The following is a 22,062-nucleotide window of genomic DNA, read 5'->3' as shown; positions in this document are numbered from 1 at the left end:
CCAGGGAAAAGCTGTCCCTTTTTTGTCCTGGGAGGCCTGCACCTGACCATGTCTCTGGGACCCTGAGCAGGTCCCATAGGCAGGTGTCCCTGGGGGTGGAGTTGAGGCTGCAGGCCTGGTGGCCTGTCTACCTCTGGAAGACACAGTCAGCAGCCGCAGACACCTCCCTGGATCTGGAGCCGGGTCCCGTCTGTGGGCCCCAGCCCTGTTCCTGGCGTGCTGTCAGGGGGGAGTAAGAGTGGCTCCGAGCCACTTCCGACCCCAGCTGCCCACCGCGCCCCCCCCTCACCGGCCCCCGCAGTCTCCCATTTCCTGCCCAGCCCTGACTCCCAGCAGCAGCCCTGCCCTGGGCAGCCTCGGGCGTCTCTGGGCTTGGAGCAGGACTCACCCGTCCAGCTTGTCTCAAGAGCCTCTGGGCTCCTTGCAGAACAACATGGCTCCCACTCTAGATTTCTGGCCTGTTTTAGATTTTTCTCCACTTTTTAGCCTCCAGGCTAACTTGGAAGCAAATTGAGCATTAAGGAACGCTGACGTTTCTGCCGTGGTTCTCAGGCCGGCCTCCTGGGTCAGGCACCAGCTCTCCCGGCATGGTGAAACAGCTCTTTTCCAATTTGGCATTATCTGTGGTTTCTAAAAGCGTAAAATCCGAAGTTGACAACCCAAAGCCGCCCCGATGCAGCCCTTCCTCATCCCTCCATGTTCATTAGCTCAGATGTCACCCCTGCCCGCTGCCCTGCGTGGGGCTGGAGTGTGGAGGTGAGGCTGGGAGGGGCAAGGAGGGGATCGAGTCAAGCAGAAAAGTCCCTCATTTTGCGTATTTTGACTTTCGGCCTGTGATCTGACGCTGGTTAACTGGATCTGTTTTCTTGTCTGCTTCCTCCCCCTCCCCTCCTGCCGCACCCCTTCCTGTGGACCCCACCCTCGCCTCTGCCTCTCTGGGCCGGGTCTCCAGTGGGCGCATCAGTTACAATGACATGTTTGAGATGCTGAAACACATGTCCCCACCCCTGGGGCTGGGGAAGAAATGCCCTGCTCGAGTTGCATACAAGGTAGACCCCGCCCCTGCACCCCGAGGTTGGCTGTGCTGGGGATGGCCTCAGGTCTCCTCTGGGGGCTTATCCGTCTGTCTGTCTGCCGCTCTGCTGTCTCACTGTTTCTTCCTTTTCTCTGCTCCAACCACGTCCTCTACCTTCCCAGACAGAGGGACATGGATACCGCGATGGTGTCTCTGCAGCCGCCCCTTGTTCCCGCAGGTCTGCCCACCCTGAGAGGCCCTGAGAGGCTCAGGAAGACAGAGGCGGAGCCCTCCCCCTGCCTTTCTTCCCTTTCCTTCTCTTTCCTGGAAATGACGGGACAGACCACCTTCTTGACAGAAGCTGCTTTTGTTCTGGGCCCAGGACGGCACTCAGCTTCTCTGTCCCATAAGCGCCTGATGAAGGTGGAGGTATCCAGCCCTTCAGGTCTGACCCTGGGGTGATAGGGCTCTGCAGGGCCTCCGGCACTTAGGAGGAGCCCACACCCAGCTCCACATGTGCAGAACTTCTCGGGGTCTGGGCTGCTGTTAGCCTGGGGAGGAAGCATCCCCACAGTGGGAAGGAGGCACTGTGGCATTGAGAAGGAAGAGGACGCCAGGGAGAGGCGTCCTGCTGCCATTCCTGGGGCTTCAGAGGGCTGCTACAGGGTAAGGAGAGCCTCAGGGGCTCAGGTGGTCCGAAGCCCCCTCCCTGCAATGCCCAGGAGGCTGAGCTGCAATGAGGGGTAAACTGAGGGACACCTCCTGGCATCCCTCTTCAGGAGGCGAGCCGGTCACGTGGCCCAGCCCACAGCCTGCTCCCATCTGCCCATGTGTCCTTAGCCCCCCTTTGGTGTATAGGCACCTTCCATCCGTCCAGCAACCCCCGCACCTGCCGCCCAGCACCGAGAGTCCTCCTGCAGCTCCTGCTGCTCCCAGAAAACAGAGCCAGCCGGAGTCCTGCGACTCAGCCAGCGTGTGTCTGGAGGCTCCCTGCCCCTGCCCTCTCTCTGAGCAAGCCTCCCAGCAGAGCCCTCACCTCTCTGGTTCTGTCCACGCTGTCTATGCTCCAAATCTGGGCCTGTCTCTGTCACCTGGCCCAGCACAGCCTTCGGAAGCTAAGCAGTTGTCCCTCAAGCCGTCGGCAGACGCCTCTGCTCTCTTCCTCAGCCCTCCCCTGCCTGGCCTGCACGTTGTGCCTGCCTGGAGGCCTGCATGTGTGGCCATAGCTTTGTTCCCAAGAAGGAGAGTTCTGTCCGGACCGGCACCTGGGGTTGGGCTGGGCATGCAGGGCCCCGATGGGCTAGCCTTTTGGGCCCCTCCCCAGCTCTGCTGGCCGGTTCCAAGGTGCTGGTCATGAAGAGACCAGGGGCGCAGCAGCTGAGTGGGAATGGAGGGGCGTGGAGAGCTGGGGAGGGTGCAGGAGAAGGGCAGAGTGCTGTGACCAGGAGGGTCTCAGCCCAAGGCAGAGATGCCTGTCTGTTTGCCCTGGCCTTGTCCTGCTGCCGCTTCCTGAGATCCTGGCCCTTCTAGGGCCTAGTCAGGCAGAGGAGAGCCTCTGGTGAAGGTGCCTTGGACAGAGCTCTCTTCTCTTGGTGATCACCTGCTCGCCCCTCCATGCTGGTACCCAACTCCCTGACCCCCTGGAGAGGAATCCCTCTGCCTCTCCTTCTGTCATCGGTGCCGGTCTACAGGGACACCGTGCTCTGGAAAGCCCGTTTTCCTGGTGTGCATCACACAGGTTATGTGTGCGGTCCTGGGACCACGAGTGGGTGTGCCAGGTGGGGCTTTGCCAGCATTCAAGGGGGCAGAGTCTAGGCTCATGTCTCCAACCACCCAACCTCTGTTAGATTGAGGATTAGATTTAGGGCCGAGACACCGGGGACGGGGCTGAGGGCCCTCCCCAAAGGCACTGCTGTGTCATAGGGTATGGGCTTGGCAGAGGACAGACAGAGCCCAGGGAGGGACCCGGCGTCCCTGTCTCTAGCTCTTGTCTTGTGGCAGAGGACAAGAGACTGCTGAGAGGTGATGGGTGGGTCACGGGTCCCCTAGGGCTCCAGCCGGCCAGCTGGGTGACCTGCCATGCTGAGGCCATTCCAGACACACTGGGGACACTTTTCTTCCTAGACATCACATACGTTCTCAGAGCCTCAGGCTGCGGGTAGCTGTTGGCTGTTCCTGGAGGTCTGTGGGATGGACACTCGTCTGTCTCCCACGGTTCTGTCCTTGAGAAATGAGGAGAGGAGAGGGGCGGGTCACCTGATGGGGAAGCAGGGAGTACAGTAGCCGGATGCCGCCCCCAGTCTGCTCTGGAGTACTTTTACTCCTGTGCGGTCGTCTTGAGCCTCTCCCGAGGAGCCTTCACGTTGGCTCTGTGCAGTCCCACCAGCTCCGGGTCCTTCTGACTGGAAGGTGCTGGCTGCCTCTTCCAGGTCCCCTGGCTGGGTGGTGAGAGACGAAGCCTTCCTGGGTGGGGGGAGGCCTCACTGGGAGCTGGAGCCCAGGGCTGTGCTCATGGCTAACCTGCCCTTTGTCCAGGGCTCTGGGCTGCCGGTGGAACGGGTGACCCTGGCAGAGCAGTAAGGACAGGGGTCTTCCCGCCCATCTGTGGGCCATCCCAGGGCACCCCAGCCTCAGTTCTGCAGCCCAGACCCACCCCTCTTGAGCCCAGGCCACATGCCCCGTACTCCAGCCTCGGGCAGGGGTCCTTCCGGCTGAGCACGTGCCTGTTCTTTCAGAGGGACCCAGCCTTCTGGCTTGGTGCGATGCGACAGTCTTTACCCGGATGTCCCTTTGTCTGCGGCTGGGTGAAGCCTCAGCTCCGGTGAGGGTGGGGGTCCAAGGGTGAGTGTGAATGCTGGCAAAACTCCCAGCCACCCAACTTTGCTTGGGCCTGGGCACCTGCAGAAGCCACCCCCAGGAGAAGCCCAGCCTCTAGGGGCCTCCAGCACCTTGTAGTCCCATGGTGGAGGGACCCTGGTAAGCCTGGCCCTGACCTGCTCCCTTTGTCCCTAGCGCCTGGTTCGCATGAACATGCCCATCTCCAGCGAGGACATGACTGTCCACTTCACGTCCACGCTGATGGCCCTCATCCGGACCGCACTGGAGATCAAGCTGGCTCCAGGTGAGCAAGGCAGCATCTGGGGAGGGCACCGAGCCAGGGCCAGGCAGTCTCACTCCAGAGCCGCCCCTGGGGGGGTGTGCAGGGAGGAGGGGTGAGGAGGCCTGTCTGGAGGGGACTGAGGACAGGTGCTCATGGCGCCTCTGTCGGGCACCAACCTTGTCACCTGACAACCACCCTGGGGCATTGTGAATGATCCCATTTTCATGAGAGGGAGCTGAGGTGCAGTGGGGGTAATCGGCCTGTCCAGGTTACCCAGAGCTAGAGCATGTGGAGGCAGCACCCTTCCAGGCCAGAGAGTCTGTGTGCCTGCGGTCCACTCCCTGAAGTGAGCCCAGTCCCTGGCGTGTCCTCTTCTGAGCTGACAGGACCGCGTTGCCTGTGGCAAATCTAGGAGAGAACAAACCTCCAGTGTGTCCTCCCCACCTGCGGCCTCCTGTGACGCCTGCTGTACCTTCAGAGGAGATTAGAGCCACCAGAGGGAATCGGCCCTGTCCCTGCCCCCACACCGCCTTCCAGACTGCATTCGTGACCTTGAGCTCAGCCATATTGTTCATAGCAGATGAGTCAAGGCCAGTCCCATACCCTACCACCCCTTGCACTCTAGGTCCCGTTCTCATCATCTCCCCAAAGATGTCCTGCCAGAAATTCTGCACCCCGCTTCTTGTGCTATCACTCGTTTCCTCCCTATTGGAGTCTTTGTATCAACATATAGACGTGCTATGATCTCTCCCATCTGCTTCCTCCACTGACTTCCCTATGTTTATTCTTCCTCGCAACTGGCTTCTTGGGAGACTGGTCTGCAGGGTCTGTCTGGTCTCTCCCGTTCACTCCGCAGGCGGGTCTGCACGGCCGTGCTGCGGGAGCCGCGCTTGCTGAGCTGCGCAGTGACCTTACCTTCCCTATCCGCAGCTCAGCCTTTCCTCGGCTGTCACCTCCTTTTTGACTTGTTGAATCCCTTTGATGTTTCTTGTTGTGTTTTCTCATGTCTCCCACTCTCCGGATGTCACTGCGCCCCAGACTCTTTGCCCCCTCGGTCCTTCCACCTATTCTCATGGCTCTAAATACTGGGAATTCCTACTTCGTGTTTTCAGTCCAGGCCTCTTCCTGAACCCCAGGCCTGCATTCTCATGTGAGGGGCTACGTGAGAAAAGTTATTTACTGTCTCCACTTGGAGGCCCAGGAAGCATTCCAAGTTCACTTGCCTGGACTTGATCGCCACGTGTTCCCCGTGGTCGTTCCCATCTCCATCCGTGGAAACTCTCTTCTTCCAGTTGGTCACTCAAGCCAAAGCCTTTGGAGTCATTCTTACCTCCTTTTTTTCATCCTTGCCCCAGTTTTGACCTCTATCCGATCCCTTGTCATATCTCCTGACTCTACCTTCAGTATCTACAGAGTATGATCACTTCTCTGCCCTCGCCCACTGCCAGCTCCTGTCCAAGCCACTGTCTCTTGGGTCTTGGCTAGATTGTTGCCGTAGCTTCCAGCTGGTCTGCCTCTGCTCTTGTCTGCCTTCAACATACCAGCAAGGATGATCATGTTGGAAACCAAACCAATAAAATTAATAAACCTCTGGCTAGACTAATCAAGAAAAAGGGAGACAACAATAACCAATATAAGGAATGAAAGAACACCACTACAGGTCCTGCCGCCATTAAATGGATAACAAGGAAATTTTATGAACAACTCTCTGCCTATAGCTTAAATGAAATGGGAAAATTCTTTGACACCAACTACCAAGCTCATTCAGGCATGGATAACCTGAGTGGGTTAAAAAAAGGAAGAGATAATCTGAGTAGCACTATATTTAGTAAAGAAATTAAATTATAGTTAAGAGACTTCCAACAAGAAAATCCATGGCCCCGTTTTCTCCATAGGTGAAGTTGGCCAGACATTTAAGGAGGAAATAATACCTGTTCTATATAAACTCTTCCAGAAAATAGAAAAAAAGAGCATATTTTTCAACTTACCATATGATGCTAACATTACTTTGATACCAAGAAGAGACAAAGACATTATAAGAAAAGAAAATTATAGCTCACTATCCCACATGACTGTAGGTACAAAAATATTCAACACCATTTTCTCAGACTGAATCTGGATATATATATTTCTGTTTACTTGATGACAAAAGTAGGGTTTATCCCAAGAATGCAAGTTGAGTTCAAGTTTAAAAATCAATCAATATAATTTACTGTATCAAAGAAGTGAAACTATATGATCATCTCAATAGATGCAGAAAAAGCATTTCACAAAAATTAAGTATCTCTTCATGATTTTAAAAATTCTGCATAGTGTAGTAACTAAGGAAGTCCCTTCAATCTAACCAAGGATATCTGTGAAAAACCTTCAGTGAATGACACACTTAACAAAGAAAGACTTTTCCCCTAAGATCAAAAACAAAGGAAGGATGTCTACTGTCATCATTCCTGTTCAACATCTTACTTTAGGACCTAGCCATTGTAATAAGTTAAGAAAAAGAAATAGGAAGCATACCAGTTGGAAAGGAAGAAATAAAGCCGTCCGTATTTACAACTGGCATGATTATCTATGGAGAAAATCTGAAAGGCTCTAAGAAAAGGTGAGTAAAATGGAGGTATCTATAAAACAAGAAATTCCAAAGATGGCTGGGAGCCACCAACATCTGGGAACAGGCAAGGAAGAATTCTTTACTAGAGCATACGGAGGAGGCACCGTCATGCTGACACCTTGATTTTGAGCTTCTGGCCTCCAGAACTGAGATAACAAATTTCTATTGTTTTAAGCCATTAAAAGAAGTTACTAGGGGCGCCTGGGTGGCTCAGTGGGTTAAGCCACTGCCTTCGGCTCAGGTCATGATCTCAGGGTCCTGGGATCGAGTCCCACATCGGGCTCTCTGCTCAGCAGGGATCCTGCTTCCCTCTCTCTCTCTGCCTGCCTCTCCATCTACTTGTGATTTCTCTCTGTCAAATAAATACATAAAATCTTTAAAAAAAAAAAAAAAGAAGTTACTAAAACAATACACAAGTTAGCAAGGCTGCAGGATACAAGGTCAGTGTGTAAGAAGCAAATGTATTTCTACATATTAGCAATTAACAATTGAAATGGGAAAAAGTTCCATTAAAATTGCACCAAAACCATGAAATACATCTGTGTTGCTGGATAACACTACAACGTTTATATGTGAAATTTGTATGCTGCCAATTTCAAAGCACTGGCTGAAAGAATCAAAGAAGACCTAACTGAATCAAGCACTGCATCGTCTTCCTGCACAGGAAGACTCCGTGTTGCCATGATGTCAGCTCTTCCCACACTGATCAATAGAATAAATGTTAACCCAACCAAAATCCCAAGATGTTTTTAGGTAGAAATGTACAAATGAATTCTAAAATGTTTGTAGAAAAGCAAAAAAACTTGAGAAATGATTTTGAAAAAAAGAACAAAGCTGGAAAACTCAGTCCACATGAATCAGAGACTACCTATAAAGCTAGTCAATTGCAGAGACATGGGTCGGTGGAACACAAAGGAGACTCACACTTACACAGCCAATGGGTTTTTGATAAAGTTGTAAAGGCAATTAATGGAGAAAGGATAAGTTTTTCAACAAATGGTACTGGAATAATTTAGACAGCTATATCCCCCCAAAAGGGAAAAATCTTGACCTTTACTATCTTAGTCTGCTTGGGCTGCCAATAACAAAATACCGTAAGTGAGTGGCTTAAACACAGAAATTTATTCCTCACAGTCTAGAGGCTGAAAGTCCGAATCAAGGTGCCGGGAAGGTAGGGTTCATCCCCAGGCCTGTTCTCCAGGTTTGTAGGGTGGTCACCTTCTCACCATGTGCTCACATGGTCTTTCCTTGAGTAGGTACAGAGAGTGAACGAATTTTCTGGTGTCTCTTCCCATAAGAACACTAACTCTGTAGGTCAGACCCCCCACTTCTGACCTCATTTCACCCAATTACCTCCTTCTCAGCCTTATACAGTCCCAGTGAGAGTTCAGGTTTCAACAGGTGAATGGGGGTAGCGCACAATGTAGCCCATAGCACATACCTTTCATCTCCTACCAAAATTAACTTGAAAATGATCATAGATATAATGTAAAATGTGAAATTATAAAACCTCTAGAAGGAAACACAGGAGAGAAATTTTGGCAATTTTGAGTTTGGGAAAGATTTTTTAAGACAAAAAGCATGAGCCATCAAAGAAAAATCGATATTGAACTTCATCCAATGTAAAAAACTTCTGCTTTATATTTAAGAAAATGAAAAGACAAGCTAAAGCAATGGTGAAAATATTTTTGAAACATATATCTGATACAGGATCAGTTTGGAGAATAGGTAAAGGTCTCCCACAACTCAGTAATAAGAAAATAGACAACCTGATAAAAATGGGCAAAAGGTTTGAACAGACATGTCACCGAGATGTATATATGGAAGGCAAGTAAACAGCTACAGAGACGCTCAGTATCTTTAGTCATTAGAGAAATCCAAAATGAAGCCACAATAAGGTAACACTACATGGTTATTAATATGGTTAAAATACTTTTTAAAAGGACAGTATTAAGTCCTGGTGAGAATACATAATATGGGATTCTTGCCACCCTAGTTTGGCAGTTCCTGACGGTTTGGCCCAGCCATCCCACTCCTAAGTGGGAAGAAAAGAAAACACATCTTTACAAAAACATAGATGCAGAGGTTCACAGCTGTATTTCATAATCACCTCCAAATGTAAGCAACTCAAGTGTTTACAACTGGTGAATGGATAAGCAAATTGTGGTCTGTCCATACAGTAAGATAGTCCTCAGCTATCAAAAGAAACACAGTACCGACGCGTTTGCCAGCACAGATGAGTCTCAAATGCAGGGGGCTGAGTGGGGAAGTCCCCCAAAACAAAGACACCCCGCGATGTTGTTTGTGTGGCATTCTGGAGAAGGCCACATAAACCGGACAAAAAACACACGGGGAGGGGGAGGGAGGAGAAGGCCAAGGGTCAGTTACAGTGGGAGCACGGAGGGGCTTTGGCCGTGGTCCCACGTCTCAATTGTGGGACCACGTGGCTTCATGGGTTTATCGCAGTTCACAGAACGGGATAACTGAAAAGGGTGAGTGACACCGTATGCACACCACACTATCCCTGATGCTAAAAAAAAGATAAGTCAGTATTTTATCCCTCTGCTGCTTCCCATCTCAGCATCTGCTCCTTGCAACGCCCAACCCCCATGCCCTGCTCAGTGAGCCTTGCTGTCCTGGCTCATTGTGTGACACACCCTGGCCCCTTTCTGCCTTCAGGGTCGTGCACACACGACACATTTCCTGACCACCCTGTCCAACACGGCAGCCCCCCTGGTATTTCTCGTCCCTCCTACTTGGCTTCTTCTGTACCCAGCGCCCTTGATTTTTAACTTCCTGCCACGTTATGAAGCCACGTCGTGCCACAAAGGCAGCTGCTTTGCTTTTGTTCCATCACCTAGAACAGTACCTGGCACGGGTGGGTGTTCCCTCGGTAGTTTGGAAGGGCTGGACTGCCACCGTGACCTTCTCCACTCCCAGGGCCCATGCACGCAGGCCTCTGTCTCCAGACAGGAGCCCCTCAGGGGCGCTCTGATGGCCGCCCTGGCCGCGCTTCTTCCTGCTCCGCCCTCTCTCCTAGCACTGTCCTTGCCCCGTTTTTCTCTGCACCACACCTCTCCCTGCCTGCTCCCCAAGGGGGTATGGGACGGCTGCTGATATCTCTCTTCTCCTCCACGCCCTGTCCCGCCCCAGCTGGCACCAAGCAGCACCAGTGTGATGCTGAGTTGAGGAAGGAGATCTCCTCTGTGTGGGCCAATCTGCCCCAGAAGACCCTGGATTTACTGGTGCCACCCCATAAACGTAAGTGAGGGAAAGAAACTCCCCTTGTTTGGGGCACCTAGGTGGCTCAGTGGGTTAAAGCCTCTGCCTTCGGCTCAGGTCATGATCCCAGGGTCCTGGGATTGAGTCCCGTGTTAGGATCTCTGCCCATCAGGGAGCCTGGTTTCCCCTCTCGCTCTCTTTGCCTGCCTCTCTGCCTACTTGTGATCTCTGTCAAATAAATAAATAAAATCTTTTTTTAAAAAAAAAAACCTCCCCTTGTTCACCCCCTTCTGTGTCCCTCCCAGAGGCAGTGCCGGGACCCCTGGGCCAGGGTGACCTCATTGATAGTCTAGACTTAGATTCCACCTGTGGGGAAACAGTCTTAAGAGTGGGCGCATAGGGACTGTGGGAGGGAATTACCTGGACTTTATTCTGTTGGCCACAGTCCCCCACGTTCCTGGTGGGGGCTGTACTTAAAAAGATCAGAGAACAGCAGGGCGACTCCTGTTAGAGATGAAGGGCTTAAAGATCAACCCCCACATCCCCTTCACTGGGAGGAGATGCAGGGCCCTGTGGGGAGGCAGTGCAGCTCCAGGGAGCATGTGCCCAGTGTCCAAAGATACCATGTGGGGACTGTGCAACTTTGGCCCAGCCCTGCGCCCTTTCCTGAGCGTGTGTGGGGTTCCTCACGGTGGGGGCTCTTCCCTTGTCCCACCCGCCCCACCTTCCTCCGCCATACTCCGTCCTGTTTTCTCTCCCTCCAGCCGATGAGATGACTGTGGGAAAAGTGTACGCGGCTCTGATGATATTCGACTTCTACAAACAGAACAAGACCACCAGAGATCAGATTCACCAGGCAACGGGAGGCCTGTCCCAGGTACCGGGTTTCAGGGTTCCCAAGCAGTAACCTCAGGCTCTGACACCCGTTAGCTGTTTCGACAGCAGAGGGAACGCACATCCTCCTGGGGATGGCACGGCAGGAAAAGGAGGAGGAGGGGTCCCAACTGTGGCTCTCCGCCCCCGAAGTCAGAGACTCCATGCAGCCTGTCTGCTTTCCAGTGGCTGGTCTCTTGCTGGTCCTGGGGTCCCCTGACTTGGAGAGCTAGTGTTCAGGAGCAGTAGACAAGGGGCTGAGAACACGTTCCCTGCTGATACCACTTTTTTAAGTGGTAGAAGAAAGAAGTTTGAACAACACTCGAGGAGGTTGTTTGGGAAGGTTCGAGGAGAATTTGCTTATCCTGCACACGGCAGGGAGCAGAGAGAGTCAAACTGATGGGTCCAAGGCCATGATCTCTTCCATTCATGACTCTGACTGGTCTGGTTTGGGGCCCTGTCTTCCTGATGTCACCCTTCAAGGAGAATAACTTACCCACATAGCCAAAGCATCAGTGATCATATGTAGACTCTCTTGTCTAGAAAGCTGCCTGGTGGTCAGGGCTTGCAGGGACATTCACCCCTCTTGGAATGGGAACTATCTGATGCCCATGCACACCACAGCCCCCCGTTCCCCTGTCTGATGCAGACACCCACCCATGCCCTGCCCCTCACCAAGGCCTGAAATCTCAGAATTCTGCTCAGTCTGGGGCTTATGCGGCCTCTGCCCATCAATCCAAGTTGATGAGATGAAATATTTTTGCCATTTCTAAGTGGGTGCAGTCCCCAGATATTGTAGGTGAGGAAGCTGAAGCTCCAAGAAGTGAAGCAACTTTGCTGATGTCACTCACAGGCCAGGGTGGGGGGAAGACTCTGCCTCCCTCCTGTGTAGGGCTGGGGCAGGGCAGAAGGAGCACCGGCCTATGCTGCGGGGACACGGCAGCTTCCTGGTGCACCTGTCTCTGCCCTCAGAGCTCTCCCTCTTCTCTGCGTCCCTTCTGCAGATGGGCCCTGTGTCCCTCTTCCACCCTCTGAAGGCTACGCTGGAGCAGACACAGCCCGCAGTGCTCCGAGGAGCCCGGGTTTTCCTTCGGCAGAAGAGCTCTGCCTCCCTCAGCAACGGCGGGGCCGTGTGCGTACTTGGCCAGGGAGCGCGGTGCTGGGAGGAGGGAGGATTCCTGGTGCTGGCACCTCCCAGAGGGGCCCTCTGCAGGCATGGCCGCAGGACACGGAGCCTTCAGGTCCCATCGCCACTTTGGGAGACGGGCTCCATTGTCCACCCTGTGCCCACCTCCACCCAGATGGTTCCCTGTGGGTGGTGCCTGGAAGCTGGTCCAGGCCGGCTGCTGGAGCAGTCTGTGGTGGTCCCCAGAGCTGATTCCCCAGTGTGGCAGGGGTGCGTCTGATGGTACTGAGGTCAGCAGCTTCCGGCTGTCCCCTCCCAGTGTGTGTGCCCATTTACCATCCCGGGCAGGGGCCTCTGCCTCTGCTCCCTCCCTGCCCGTTGAGATATTCCTTGTTTCCATCTCAGTCCCCACCACATTCTGTTGACCGCTTGTGTGTGTCCAGTCTTCGAACCCCTCTAAGACGCCTTTCCCCTCAGATGTCCACTCTGGTCCCGCTTTCTGAAGCAGCTGTATCTGTATCTGGTGCACAGACTGGTGACATCCTTCTCGCCTGCCCTCTGACTCTTGCTGCAATAATTCTTGGGCAGGAACCACCCAAACCAAGTGCTGTGAAAGAGCAGGGACCTGTCCCGTGCTGTGTGTCGCCGAGGGGTGGTGCAGTGGGCTCCTCTAGCCACCCCCCGGGGCCAGCAGGGTCCCATGTCTGCTCACACCCCATGGGCTCAAACGGACCGCCCTCTGAGCGCCAGGGGAGGGGCTTCTGCGCCGCCTCCTGCCGCAGGGGCTGAGGTGCGGCCGAGCAGACTGGGTGCGGCCGTCATGCTTAGGGTTCCCTCGTCCTCTCGTCCGCACACGTTTGGACGCTCTTCTTCGAAGCCCGGCTGTGGGTCTTGCCCTGTTAATGAGGTAGGTTTTGCTGAGTCCTACGCTGCACGTAACTCAGCAGCCAGGGCTTGCTGGGCACGAGCACAGACAGGATGTCCGTACCGGGCACCGGGCGCGCCGTACACGTGTGGTCGCATCCTTGCTGAGAACCGGCCCTGCTCCAGCTACGCACGGGAGGCCGTGTTTAGGGCCGAGGAAGCTGCTGGCGGGGCCCAGCCTTCCCTCACGCTCCTCTCTGGGGCCCTCTCTGGCCGTCTGCTCGGAGCCTGGCGCTAGGTCCACACCCCTCGCCCTGTGGCCATTTGAGGGCCTGCACGGGAGGGCCTCGCGCTGCTGGTGCTCCTGAGCCCAGGCGGAAGGGCCAGTGTAGCTTCCTGGCAGGCTGGGGCCAGGTCCTCGGTGGCCATTCCGGGGCCCACAGGCTCTGAGCCAACAATCATCTCTGCTCTACAGACAAACCCAAGAGAGCGGCATCAAGGAGTCTGTTTCCTGGGGCACTCAGCGGACCCAGGAGGTACCCAGTGAGGCAAGGACACCCCTGGAGCGTGGCCACTCCACAGAGATCCCAGTGACGCAGCCGGGAAAACCGGTGCGGGTTCCTGGGGCTGGGGAGTCAGGCTGGGGATGGCGGACAACAGAGGGGTGGGGGTGAGGCAGGGATGGTGGGAGACTGCAGGCCCCGGGGGAGGGGAGAAGGTGAGAGTGGCGTGGGGGCTGCCGTGACCGTGGGCTGCTCTGTGCCCAGGCTGTGGAGGTCCAGATGCAGAGCGTGGCCCTGAGAGGTCCTGACGGGGAAGCCCAGCCCGGTCTGGAGAGCCAGGGACGAGCGGCCTCCATGCCCCGCCTGGCTGCAGAGACTCAGGTAGGTGGTCTGGGAGGGTCAGGGTCATGGAAGGGTGCGGGAGTGGGGGATGAAGAAACCTGGCTTGGGGAGGGCTTGTGTCCCACATGAAGGCTCCCCACCTTATGGCAGCCTGGACGCTGTTGGTCCTGTTGGGGACTTCTAGGACTCCATGATGGACTCAAGAGGAACAGCCAGAGTCCTCTGAGGCCTGCCAAGAGTCTGTGGCACCTACCTGTGGTCAGCCTCTTTTTGGGTTACTGTGGCCCAGTGTGCCTGACCCAGCCTTTCCCTCTCTCTAGGGCATACCTGTCCCACCCTAGTGCACCCCCCTTCCCCCCAGTGCAAAAGATGCCGCACACCTTGGTCCTCCCTTTGCCTTGTCGAAGCTCTGGGGATGATCTGCCCTGTTCCTTCTCTGGGTGTGCAGGAGCGCCCAGCTCCATCCCCTGTTCCTTCGGGGATGCAGGGATGCTCTAGGGCAAGGGGGCTGCGTGCCCTTTCACAAGGACTCAGAGAGGGGCCTGCAGACCTGAGGCTGGGTCGGGGACCCTGCTTTCACTTGCTGGGAAGGTGAGGGGCTTTAGAAGAGCATGGCCTGGGGCCTGGGACCTTCAGTGCTGGCCTGGGGCTGGCCCTGTCCTTACCTCCTTTTATGGTTCCTGGCTCCGCACGTTCAAAATGACTTCATCCTCTAAACTTGTCTCTGTGTCCCACTGCTGGTGGCTCCTGCCCTCTTCCCCTTCCTGACCCTGGCCAGCGAGGCGGCCAGCTGGAGGACACTGAGTGGAAGCCATGGGTCTGCTCCATGTGGAGGGCTCATTTCCATGGGTCCTGATTTCAGCTCAGGGCAGCAGCCCCGTGGCCCTGACTCAGCAGAGTCATCACACGCAGCACCCCTCAGTGTTCTCCTAGCCTGGCCCCAGCCTCCCTCGTCCTGGCATCTTCCCTGTTCTCCTGGGACACTGAGGCCAACAGCTCTCTGTGCCCTGCTGGCAAAGATGGCCAGCAACTTGTGCAGTGCGCTCTGGGGGAAAGGGTGGGCCTGGGTGGGGAAGAGCTTTCCAGGGAGAGGAGGGGCCTGGTGGTTCTGGAACCCCAGACCCCTCTCAAACTGTGAGCCCCCCCCCCCCCCCCCACAGCCGGCCCCCAGCGCCAGCCCCATGAAGCGGTCCATCTCCACACTGGCGCCCCAGCGCCCTCATGTGGCTCATCTCTGCAATGCTGCCCTGGACCGCGCCCCCGCCAGCCAGCCTGTGCCCCACCACCACCACCGCTGCCATCGCCGCAGGGACAGGAAGCAGAAGTCCCTGGAGAAGGGGCCCAGCCTGTCTGCAGAGACAGATGGTGGTGCGTGCAGGGGTCCCTCCGATGTCCAGGGCCTGGGGCAGGGGTCTGAGACCCTCTTCCTTTCTGTACCTCAACCATATAAGCAGTCCTGAGTAGGGGGTGGTGAGTCGCAGGTCTGGGGGGACCAGGCAGGACCACCCGCCCACCTCAGCTCTTACCCTGGGCCCTCCTGCTAGTCATGGGGACCAGGTCTGGGCTGGGGGTCTGTCTCCCCACCTGGCTCTCTGTGCTGACTTCACCTCTTTCCGGCCAGCACCCAGCAGTGCTGCAGGGCCAGGCCCACCCCCAGGAGAGGGACCCACAGGCTGCCGGAGGGAGCGCAGACAGGAGCGCGGCCGGTCCCAGGAGCGGAGGCAGCCGTCTTCCTCTTCCTCGGAGAAGCAGCGCTTCTACTCCTGTGACCGCTTTGGGGGCCGTGAGCCCTCGCACCCCAAACCCTCTCTCAGCAGCCACCCCACATCACCAACAGCTGGGCAGGAACCGGTACCCCCGAGACCGGTAAGACAGGACCCCCTCCATGTTCCGAATCCTCCTTCATGTCCTGGTTCCCTGGCCCGGGGCCCCACGGCTCCCCGCTCCAGCCCAGGCCTCCTGTCCCAACTGCCCTGGACTGGCCTCTGGTCTCGCCTCTCCCTGAACTGTGCCTGTCCCTCTGTTACCCACTGTTTCCAGCTACGTTGCCCCCACCACACACTCGACCAGTCTCCCTCCTCGGCTGCCTGCCTCTCTCCATGCTTACCGCCCCTCCCCACAGTGGTTCTCACCCGCGTTGGCCTCTGGTCTGGTACTTTCATTTTTTTCTTTTTTTTGCCCTGTTCTGCTTTCTTGTAGGGTGGTGGTTCAATGAACGGGAGCCCCTTGTTGTCGACATCCGGTGCTAGCACCCCAGGCCGTGGCGGGCGGAGGCAGCTCCCCCAGACTCCGCTGACCCCCCGTCCCAGTGTCACCTACAAGACGGCCAACTCTTCGCCTGTCCACTTCGCTGGGGCACAGACCAGCCCCCCCACCTTCTCCCCGGGCCGGCTTAGCCGTGGCCTTTCCGAGCACAACGCTCTGCTCCAGAGAGACCCCCTCAGCCAGCCCCTGGCCGCCGGCTCCAGGATCGGCTCTGACCCTTACCTGGGGCAGCGTCTGGACAGTGAGGACATAGCCCGCACCCAGCCCGAGGACACGCTTACCTTTGAGGAGGCCGTGGCCACCAACTCAGGCCGCTCCTCCCGGACTTCCTACGTGTCCTCTCTGACCTCCCAGTCCCACCCCCTCCGCCGCGTGCCCAACGGCTACCACTGCACTCTGGGACTCAGCTCGGGCGGCCGGGCCCGGCACAGCTACCACCACCCCGACCAAGACCACTGGTGCTAGCTGTGCCGCCCACGCCACGCACCTGCGCCGCCCACGCCACGCACCTGCGCAGCGGCCGCGTTCCGTTGATGAGTTTTATCATCCACGCTGGGCTCCCGGGGACGCTCAGGGGCACCGAGACGGGGGCAGCAGCCCCTGGGAGGAGGGGCCCTGCCTTTGGGGCCAGCTGGGGGGAGGCCCTGCTGCTCCCCCCACCCCGCCTCCTCTTTCACACTGGACCAAGTCTCCTAAAGCCCTTTCAGAGAGGGATGTGGCTCTCTCTGTCCGCTGGTAGGCTGCCTGCCTGGGTCTCGTACCACAGACCCTACACGGGAAGTGGCTGCATGTGCTGAGTAGGACGCTGCCAGTCTGAATCCTGCGTGATGGGTCCCAGCATCTGGGGTGTGTGTCTGGAGCCATTCTGAGGAGGTCTGGATCTCGCAGAGGCCATCCTTTATCCAAGTCTGTGGTACGGGGGAGCCTGGCCCGTTTGAACGCCTGGCCAGACAAGACAGAGTTGACGGTCCACGGCAGCAGCCTCGGGAGCCTGGGCCGCGGCTCCATGCATTCTTGTCAGCGCCCACAAACACAGACACACCTGGCGTGGCTCTTTGTACCCGAAACCACAAACGGGCACCAGAAATACACTCACACACTCTGTCCTCTCCCAGATGCTGTCAACCCTGACGGGGACCAAATCTGGAAAACATTCTGGCTGTTGGTTTTGGTTTTTAATCACAGTACCCTTCCCTCTTTTGTCAATTCCATATACTTGATCTAGAAAAAAGAGAAAAACAAAACTGGGGAAGGAAATAGTAATACTACTTAAAAAAATCCAACCTGTAGGAAGCTCTCAGCTCTTTGGTGTGTCTGCGTGCGTGTGTGTGTGTGTGTGTGTGTGTGTGTGTCTTGTGTGAGGAGACGCTCTTGCGTCCAGCCTGGGTGGTCCCCCAGCTCCCCTGGCCCCTGCTGCTCTCGACCAAGTGCCTGACTTCCGAGCCCTCTCGTGCCAGGCTCCTGGGGGCAGTGACGTGAAGCCTGTGTGAAGTGTGGGTGAATCCTTGGAACTGTTCCCAGTTCCAGACATCGACCAGGTGCAAGGCTGGTGTCCGTGGAGAACACTCGTGTAACATCCAGTGGGATGGCTGTCGTTGGAAACGAAGCGACCACTTCCCCGTTTTCCTCCCACGAGTGAAAGGGCTTCCTGGGAAGCCACACAGCGACGTAGAGCATGTCCGCGTGGGGTGTTTTCAGTCTGTTGCACATCTGAATCTCAGGGACGGGATGCCTGCCAAAGGGGGCATGATGTCTGTTGTCGTGAGTTTCTTTTCAGAGAAGGCCAGAGAGAGGGAGAGGTACTGGGAAGAGGGAGAGGTGGGGGCAGGAGGGAGGGTCTGTGTCTGAGCAGATGCGGCACTTGGGACGCCCCGAATGAATGAGGCCAAAACTCAGAGGAAGTGACGCGGCAAGGAGAAGCTTCGAGACTCTAGCTCGGGTGGGAGGCACGCTAAGCTCGGCACTGTTTGTGGCACAAGATATGTGAAAGCAAAAAGCGAGAGAGAAATCCAACCTCATGGCCACTCTCAAAATGGAAACACCGGAGGAGGCTGCGGGTAAAATGCCGGGAGACCCTTTGTTTCGTGGACCAAAGGAGTTCTTAGATGGTTAGATTTTGGTGCGCCCTCCATGTTGGAAACGTCAGATGATCGCTTTGCTGGATCATTTGAGTGTTCCCATTGGCTGTCACCCCATGACTCACCTTAAAGAAACTTGGCCTGTGATGTGTGTGTGCGTTTCTCTGTGTGGCGGTGTGTCACAGTGAGTGGGTGTCGCTAACCCATAGGGCTATGCAACAAAAGACACATGTTCAGTAGAACTAAATCACCTGTTCTAGGGTTTCAGCATGATTGTGACCAAACCATTTTATAGAATTTCCTTACCAGAAGGCACAACACTCTGAAACTTTAAGATTACAGAGTATTTTACTGCAATAGGAAATGATAACCGGAATGGCATCTCAGCCTGCATGAGATCGCTGTGCTCCTGTTGCAAAGCCGAAGGGTGTGTATTTTGATACTGATGTTTCATCTCTGGCCCATGTTATTTTGAATGTATCCATTCTGTGCAGAACCACAGCTGCTTCCAAGGCCATGGTCGGTGGAGAATCACTGTTGTAGCCCTGCACAGCCTCACCAGTTTGTCTGGATTCTTCTAGACACTGGAATTGGTGAAAACTACAGGGAGTGGGGGAGGAGATACTGTGTCTTGTTTTCCTGACTTTGGGTTTTGTTTCTGTATCGTCTCTTCTCAGCTATCATATGTTTCCACTGAGATCTCATAGTGAGTTGCCAAATTTGAAATGCATTAACCAGTTGTCTGCATCTGGACCAGTCAAGCAGTGGCTGTAGTTTGAATAAGTTATGTGTGCATGTAAAATATATACATATATACATATATACAAGTATGTGCATGACATGTATATCTTCGTACTTTTTGATACAATGTACTCATTTGTTAATTTTTAATTATATTTGATATAAATCAAAGGTTTGTTGCAAAACTTTATATTTAAGAACAGTGTTAAAAAAAAAAAAAACCCAAAAAGAAGTCCCAACCATGCAACACAACTGGGACCTGCTTTAAAACAATCCTGTGATTGATGAGTTTGCTGCCTGAGTAATATTGATCACCCAGACTTTGGATTCTGCTATTGTTTCTACAATGACATTTTGTATGAATCAAAGTCCTTGGATTAAAATAAAACTTAGCAAAAAATCAAATCAAACCCCACCATGCTGCTGGGTGATGTATGCCGGGGGTGCGGGAGTCAGCGACCTGAGTGTCCTCAGGAGGCTGGGCTGCCTCCGTGGGCACGCGGGTGGGAGTGCACAGCCGAGGAGCTCTCTGGAGAAAATAAGACCCCTCTAAAACTTTTTTGGGTCTGTTCATGATGCAAGTGTGGTGTTGGGGTGACGGTCATGGGCTGGGCTCAGGATCAGTGCCCGGATCAGGACCATGCTCTGGGTTAGGGTTAAGTGTCATCAGCTTTCTTCCCCTTCCTCCATCTCCATATGCCTCCAGGATGGACAGGACTCACCCAGGGTCACACGTGAGTCAGAAGTGAGTTGGAACATTGGTTTTTGGCCCCTCACTCCTGGGCTTTAACAGAAAAGTGAAATAGCTCATCACTGACTGTTTCAGATCCAGCTCAAGCCCAGTCAAGAGCTGTAAGGGCCTCAGAGGTCATACACAGCTTTTCCTCCCTCCCACCTGTGAAGGTTGCCACTGGCCACCCTCTGCCTGGGCAGCCGCAAGTTCTAGCACCACCCTGACCCATGAGGGCACTGAGGAAACACGTATGGATTGATACAGGACTGACTACAGTGGCCTACCTGCCCCCATGTGCAATCTCCTTGCAGGCTGGTGGGGCTCTCCTGGCCCTGGCTAGATCCTCCGTCCCATCCAAGTGGATCAACAGTGAACAGTGGACAGGACAGCCCTTGGCCTCTCACCATCTCAGGAGGCATCTGTGGTCCTCCAGTTCAGGCCAGGCATGGTCTTGACAACCCCTATGGCCAGTTACTGAGCTGACTGTGCTCCTGGAACGTAGGAAGTCCATGGGCAGTGTAGACAGCCCCACAGGATGTTTCCATTCCCAACATCTGCGTGGTTGAGACAAGCGCGTCCTCCCTCAGTCTCTTAACCTTCCAAGTGTTGGATGCGGCCCTGGCCACAACAGCTGTCCAGCAGACTGGCTTTTCTGTCCTTTGGCCTCCCGATATGTATGTAAACCTTGGACATGCATAGTTGTTAGAATCAAGGTTATGGGAGTAACTGTGTCTCCCAGCGAGCAGTTTTCTCAGTGAAACTCTGTGGTTTGAGAGAGCCACATGCATGATTCAGGGACTGTGGCCTCTAGAAGGTGTGCCACATGTGGATTCTAGGTGTGGAATGATCCTTGAGCCTCCCTTGACTTCACTGAGCAGTAATTTCCTGACCATCCTCATATTTGGTGTCTACGCTTTGTGAAGGAGAGAGAAGAGACTGGAAATGAGCCGGTGTGTTCTCTGGGGTTGAGTGATTGATGTGTGTGGGGGGCAAGGGTGACTCTCAGGCTTCCCTCCTCCCAAGGACACAAGTGAGGCCTGTGTGCCATCCAGTCTCTGAGATGCGAGGACCCAATGCCCAGGGCAGGAGCCTTGAGTTTCCCACCAACAGCAAAGTTGCTTTCTCAGCAGTTAGAAGAGCATCTTGCCGTCGTGGGAGGACAGGGAGAGCCCTGGATGGGCAGTTGCAGCCCCTGACCCTAAGTGGACCCCTTCCTTCCCTGGGTTTCAGATTCCACAGCCCTGTAGTCACCCACCAGTGATGCAGAATCTGCTGCTTTCCCCGCCCAGCATCCGCTCTCACATCCAAGGCCAGTATCTCAGCTTCCCTTTGGAAACCACATCTCACCTGCCTCCCATCCAAACAGTTCCAGAGGGCAGACTCCACATTCCAAAGATAGACACATGACCCAAGTCTACCCAACCCCATGCTCTGTCCTCTGGGTGCTCTGATGGCTTCAAGGATGAGAGTGTGACCCAAGCCAGGCCAAAGACACTTAAAGTCATGACTTCATGGAACCCAAGGGAAAGAGAAACCCTTCCTAGTATAACGGATGGTGAGTGGATGTCAGCCCGGAGTTGTGCACGGCTCCAGATGCAGTGAGAGAGACTGTGCCTGGGAATGGGGCCTCCCCAGAGCCCTTAGCAGGATGGAGGGTCGGAGAGGGTCCAGCTCACACTGTGAGAGTGCGAGCCCTTGGGCCTGCCGGATCTAGACCCACTCTTGTTTCTTGCAAGTATTAATGTATTTCTACCATTTAAAGAATTTATTTTACCTCAGTAAATATGTCCAGTCCCTTGCCATCCAGAGTGCTAGGTGACACATCAGGGTTGGCAATCCCTGAGACTTCCCATGCTCGGTGTCCTCACAGGGTGGGCCATAGCTGGGGGTAGACAAGAAGATGGGGTCAGATCTCAGGGGAGCTCTGGAACAGTTCTGTCTCTGTTCCTTCTGGGTCCCCAGAGAGGAAAACCCCAGAACAGTGAGGGGAGAACCAGCAGGAGCAAGAGGCCCCTGGATGGTTAAGTGATCTGCTTGTTTTTTCCTTATTTTAGGGTCCATTTTGTTAATGTGCATTCTTATTAGGAAATTACCCATTTCCTATAAGCTTCCTGTCCGATGCAATAGGTTTCTATTATTTGACCTTTAATTTCTACTCCTTCTTTAAAAAAAAAAGATTTTATTTATGTATTTGATAGAGAGAGAGAGGGAGAGAGAGAGAACAAGCAGGGGAAGCAGGAGGGAGAGGGAGATGCAGGCTTAATAGGGAGAAGCAGATGCTTGACTGAGCCACACAGCCGCTCCTAATTTCTCCTCTTTTTCTAGTTTTCTACAGAATTTTCACGATTAATGAACAAATATTGGCATGTTATTTTTAGCTAAAGTCTGTATTTTATTTAAGTTCCCTCCGTTCTACCTTTCTTGCTCCAGGATCCCACGCTAGGCACCACGTGACATGTACCCATCATGTCTCTTTAGGCTCTTCTTGGCTGTGACAGTTTTTCAGATTTACTTGTTTTCCTCATGAGTAGACTTGGGTTCTGGGTTTTGAGGAAGCAGATCAGGGAGGTAAAGTGCTTTGTCATCACTTTA

The 22,062-nt window shown here is 54.6% G+C and overlaps 1 protein-coding gene across 12 annotated transcripts in view; it reads left to right on the top strand.

Moving 5' to 3' along the window:
* Window positions 1-19,171, top strand: part of CACNA1B (calcium voltage-gated channel subunit alpha1 B) — a 182,974-nt gene extending 163,803 nt beyond the window's left edge. For 11 of the 12 annotated variants that reach the window (XM_032307664.1, XM_032307662.1, XM_032307658.1 and 8 more), the window contains 10 exons: window positions 953-1,049; window positions 4,028-4,136; window positions 9,877-9,984; window positions 10,710-10,822; window positions 11,823-11,950; window positions 13,284-13,419; window positions 13,576-13,692; window positions 14,814-15,021; window positions 15,275-15,519; window positions 15,853-19,171. In XM_032307664.1, the coding sequence (XP_032163555.1) occupies window positions 953-1,049; window positions 4,028-4,136; window positions 9,877-9,984; window positions 10,710-10,822; window positions 11,823-11,950; window positions 13,284-13,419; window positions 13,576-13,692; window positions 14,814-15,021; window positions 15,275-15,519; window positions 15,853-16,383 (1,792 nt within the window). In that variant the 3' untranslated portion in view covers window positions 16,384-19,171. Of the gene's footprint in view, window positions 1-952; window positions 1,050-4,027; window positions 4,137-9,876; window positions 9,985-10,709; window positions 10,823-11,822; window positions 11,951-13,283; window positions 13,420-13,575; window positions 13,693-14,813; window positions 15,022-15,274; window positions 15,520-15,852 lie in introns of those variants that run through there. The other variant, XR_004277441.1, reaches the window with a different exon arrangement.
* Window positions 19,172-22,062: the final 2,891 nt, after the last annotated feature.

This window comes from Mustela erminea, chromosome 12 (assembly GCF_009829155.1).
Source record: "Mustela erminea isolate mMusErm1 chromosome 12, mMusErm1.Pri, whole genome shotgun sequence".
Taxonomy (NCBI): domain Eukaryota; kingdom Metazoa; phylum Chordata; class Mammalia; order Carnivora; family Mustelidae; genus Mustela; species Mustela erminea.
This window is presented reverse-complemented; position numbering and strand designations above follow the sequence as displayed.